At 32.8% G+C, this 4,540-nt stretch overlaps 1 protein-coding gene and 1 long non-coding RNA gene across 3 annotated transcripts; both read left to right on the top strand.

Annotated features, from left to right (window-relative positions):
• Positions 1-561: 561 nt before the first annotated feature.
• Positions 562-2,961, top strand: LOC109590396 (uncharacterized). The gene is made up of 7 exons (XM_020006322.1): positions 562-638; positions 694-1,980; positions 2,030-2,188; positions 2,233-2,310; positions 2,362-2,421; positions 2,476-2,601; positions 2,654-2,961. Exons 1-7 carry the CDS (start codon positions 611-613, stop codon positions 2,908-2,910), a joined length of 1,995 nt encoding a protein of 664 aa, XP_019861881.1. The 5' UTR covers positions 562-610; the 3' UTR covers positions 2,911-2,961.
• A 203-nt stretch (positions 2,962-3,164) lies between these two features.
• Positions 3,165-4,141, top strand: LOC109590398 (uncharacterized). 2 transcript variants are annotated; one of them, XR_002189295.1, is made up of 3 exons: positions 3,165-3,213; positions 3,879-3,943; positions 3,999-4,141. It is a non-coding gene; the product is annotated as an uncharacterized LOC109590398 (long non-coding RNA). The 2 variants fall into 2 exon arrangements; XR_002189294.1 differs by having other exon boundaries at positions 3,177-3,213; positions 3,876-3,943.
• The last annotated feature ends 399 nt before the right edge of the window (positions 4,142-4,540 follow it).

The following is a 4,540-nucleotide window of genomic DNA, read 5'->3' on the forward strand; positions in this document are numbered from 1 at the left end:
GGGCTGAAGACCCAGAATAACTCATCTAGATTCTGTACCTTAAGCCTCTTTAGTCATTACTCGTTCAAGCAGTGAGATAATGGTACCCAACTAAACACGGAAAGTTTACTTGTTTTTGAGCATAAAATGTCAAGAAAACAAGCTTCAGGAATTATTAAAGTTGGAAGAGTAAAGAAAAGAACTCTTAAATAGGGGTTGCTTTAAATCCTCTATTTATGATATTGCTTTTGAGATATTGGGGACCAAAGAACAAACTGGTACTTTTTTAACTTTTAATCGCTAATAAATGCAATAGAAAAGCCTAAACCTTGCTATCTTTGGCTATGATAGTGGTATATATAACAGCTGATTTCTTCAAAGTATCATATGACACTGTAATCACTACTATGCGAGTGCTATAGGTAAGAATCAGAGCTGGAGAGAGCAAGTCTGGTCAGGGGTAACTAGCTTAGGTTGCTAGGCAACCTAATAATTTTAATGGAATAATGCACCCATGCAACGGAAGATTCCTATCCCTTTCATTTACTCTAATATTTATGATTGTGTATATTATCTATCATTCATATTTAGCAGCAGCATTCCTGTATGATATTTTGTTGAGACTTGAATAATGTGCAACCTTAGAGAACGTTGTTATGGTGAGTTGCACATAATGATGTAGCTTCATGATGTGTTCTATTATTTATTAAACAGATTGGGGACTCGCTTATATAGTACTTATGGGTTTATGTGGTTCCATTCTTCGATTTTCATTCGTAATAGCTGCATTATTTATTAGCGTTATACCAAATGCAACAATAATTAGCTCTGGAGATTCTACTATTGGTGACATGCTAGATGACAGTTCAGCACTTTTTGAAGTTAATAGTCCTGCCATTGCTGAAGTAAAATTTGAAATCTACCATGAATATACAATTTTTGAAACTGATCACATTCCTCCAATTATCACTGAGGACCTTCATTCTCAGCAAATTTATATTTCAGTATTGTGGAGAAAGGTATATGATTTAAATTATCTTGGAAGCTACAACCCATTTTATTTACTTGCCGGATCTTCAATTCAGTATAACATAACAATAGAACCTACTGAAATGCTTAATTTAGAAAATGCAGCTTGCCTGTATCTTTTTGATAACAGGACTAGTTTTAATAATTTTGTCAACTCAAATCTAAATAGTCAAGTAATAATAGCCCGTCATTGCTTTACATCAAATGCCACATATAGCTATTTCTTTAACATTACAACTGATGGAGTATATTATGTGGGGGCTGAGGTGGAGAGTGGCTTCACCATTCAAGCTAATGGTTCTGTTGTATGTAAACGTTATAATACTACTGGACTTAAACAAACTTGTGATCATTCACATACCTGCACTGTCACTGTGTGTAACACATTCATTTGTGCTGATGAATCTACCACATACTTTTTAATTCAACCAACTAACACTACTGATATGCTCCATACATTTTCCAGCTCAATACTCCATGGATCAATATATGATGGTTTTATTGCAACAACTGTATTGGGAATTTTTTTTTGCTGCTGCTGTTGCTGCTTAAATTGTTTTTCAATGTGTATAATTCCTCATATGGACTGTGATCATTTTAGTCTAGTTCCTGTTATGGATGCCTTATTTGATTGTTGTGAAGGTTGCCATAAAAAGATGACACGAAGACGACAATTTGATTCAAGAATTTCTCATAAAACTAGAGGCAGTGTTGATTCATTTGATAAAGATTTGAACTTAAAATTCTACTTAAGCAGTGTTGTTGATACTCCATCGACTGATAATACTCGAGAAGATGAAGAGAGAAACATTGACCCACCCCTTCCTTCTCTTGTTCCTATAGAAGAGGAAAATAATCAGAATGAACTTAGCAATCAATTAGCAGCAGAACCTGACGATGATCCTCCAAAATATTGGGATATTTTCAATCAAGAAGGAAATACTACTAATGTAATTGAACGACAACAACAAGGTAGCTTTCATATAGTTTTATTAAAGCTTATGTACTTAATGTTCTTCAGAACTTCTTGTCCAACATACATGTAGTGTCACTGAGCAGTCTCCATCTGACACTATTGATCACAGTGAAGACAATAACATAAATACAATCAGTGCAGCAAACCCTTTAAATACAGTTGTGATTCACACCAACCAGGCTGAGAGTGTTCAATCTGTACCATGTAAGTATACAAACTATGTATTCATTATTCATATAATAAAGCAGTAGATGATGTTTTATTACCACTACCTTCACCATTGGAAGCGTATATGACCTTATCACTGCATTCTCCAGAGGTTGAAAGTAAGTTAAATTATTTGGAAATACATTAAAACTTAAAATGATACTCTTAAGGTGTGGGGGCAGTGAATGAATGTTCAAATAGTGCAGACAGTGATGTTTTACCTCATGAGAGTTAGTTTCAATGATCAATGACTTATGACTATACTTTTTTGCATGTATACATAGCTATTGAGAAAGAAAAGGAAGAGATGCAGTCAAGTGATGAAGATACATCAACTTATACTCCAGAATCATCAACTGTTGAATCACTGCCAATGTATGAATCACTACCATCAAAATTTAAGAGACTAAGTATGATCATTGTAGTTTTAAGAACAATAAATATTTATTATTTGCACTATAGATGAAAGTCATGCTCCTATTATACTATCTGCCATTAAAGACTTAGTTGGCCTCTGGGATATTGTAGGAATTCACCTTGGTATTGATAATGCTGATTTGGAAAGGATCAAATACAGACATAGTACTGATGTTGATCATTGTAGGACGGAAATGATCTTGGTTTGGCTGAGACGTCGCGATGCAACACGCCACAGATTAATTGAAGCACTGAAAGAGGCTGGAAGGTACGATATTGCCCACAAAGTAAAAGGGTTATAATCATTATCTTTTTGCTTATGAAATACAGTTTCCAATTTTTTGTCATTTTGATAAGTATCTCCATATTTTTCTATTTTTTCAACATTTAATAAAAAACTGAAAAAAGTCAAAGTATGTTCAGTTTCATTGGCATTGCTAGTATTACAACTTAAGCATGTAAAAGGTAGATCCAAAAGCTATAACACAATGCAACATGATACAGATTTATCACCACGCCTCTTTACATTCTTATCATTCTTTAATGGTGGACTCTTCTGTCTAAACTGTTTCAGTCTTGGTTTCAGTAGTCTTCAGCTCAAAAAGGTATGTGATATTTTATTGGTGTTAGCTTGAGTGACCATGACAATTTCATTACTTGATCATCAAAGGCTAAACCTATGCTATACTCGATGCTATAAGATTGGTGATTGGTAGATCACTGACTGATCAATGTTTAAAAGTTTATCTATTTTATGTGTGCTGGATCAGTTTTAATTAACATAAATCCTTGGTCAGTTGGCAACTTGGCCTGTCACATCTTTTAATAGGGCAAAAATGCCGGTACTTTAATGTGTAAATTATAAACCCCAACACCAATCAACGCCTAATCTAAATTTGTACTAACTGTGTATAATAACCCAAACAATTTTTTATAGGGCAAATTATTTTATAATGGACTTTATTGTGTGTGTGTGTGTGTGTGTTATGTTTTTTATGTAACCAGATTCCTTTAAAAGCCTCACAAATGTTTTGTATTTATTATCTATAGTATTATTGTAATTATTGTGTGCCGTAGTTTGCCTATAAATCTAATTTTCACGGATTTAATTTTTTGCAAAATTATGCTGTCTGCCATCTTGTACTATGCTGTAATAATTTGATTTTCACAGAATTAATTTTTGCAAATTTTCAAAAAATCACAAAATTTACAGTCCTAAAAAGCGCCCTATGGTATTAAAAATATTATCTATCATTCATATATTCAGCAGTGGTATTCCTGTATGATATGATCTTGTTGAGACTTTAATAATGTGCAGTAGAGAACATTGTCATGGTGAGTTGCACATAATGATGTAGCTTCGTGATGTGTTCTTTTATCTATAAAACAGATTGTGGAGGCATTTATGTAACATTTATGGTTTTATGTGGTTGCATTCTTGGAACTTCATTCATGATAGCTGCATTATGTATTATTATGACATACCGTTTACCTGGTTAATTTTGTGTGAAATTAATATTTGTGCTGGCTCAAATCCACTAAAATTAATTCTACTAAGTTTTATTAACATCAAATGAATATTAACAAAATATTATTATTTTGTAAATTAATTCTAATGTTTAAACAATAAAAATTTAAGGCCACGAAATAAAGGAGCTGTACAGCATACTGTACATTGTTAATTTTGTGAATATAAATTGCATCTTGTTTTCATTTTATATGAATGTACAGGCATGTACATGTACCACATTATATTGCATTGTCACTCTAGCAGTACAAGTAGTGAACTCTTTCTTTATGTTCTTCCGTTTTATCTTGTAGAGATTTGAAGCCTGTGGTTGTTGGCATCGATCAGCATGGCTATGTTAAAGTTAGCATAATTATTATTGTGAAATGACAAACAAGTAAATTTATTATTATTTTTTTAAATTT

The sequence above is a fragment of the Amphimedon queenslandica genome, unplaced genomic scaffold, assembly GCF_000090795.2.
Source record: "Amphimedon queenslandica unplaced genomic scaffold, v1.1 AMPQUscaffold_10084_Cont17574, whole genome shotgun sequence".
Taxonomy (NCBI): domain Eukaryota; kingdom Metazoa; phylum Porifera; class Demospongiae; order Haplosclerida; family Niphatidae; genus Amphimedon; species Amphimedon queenslandica.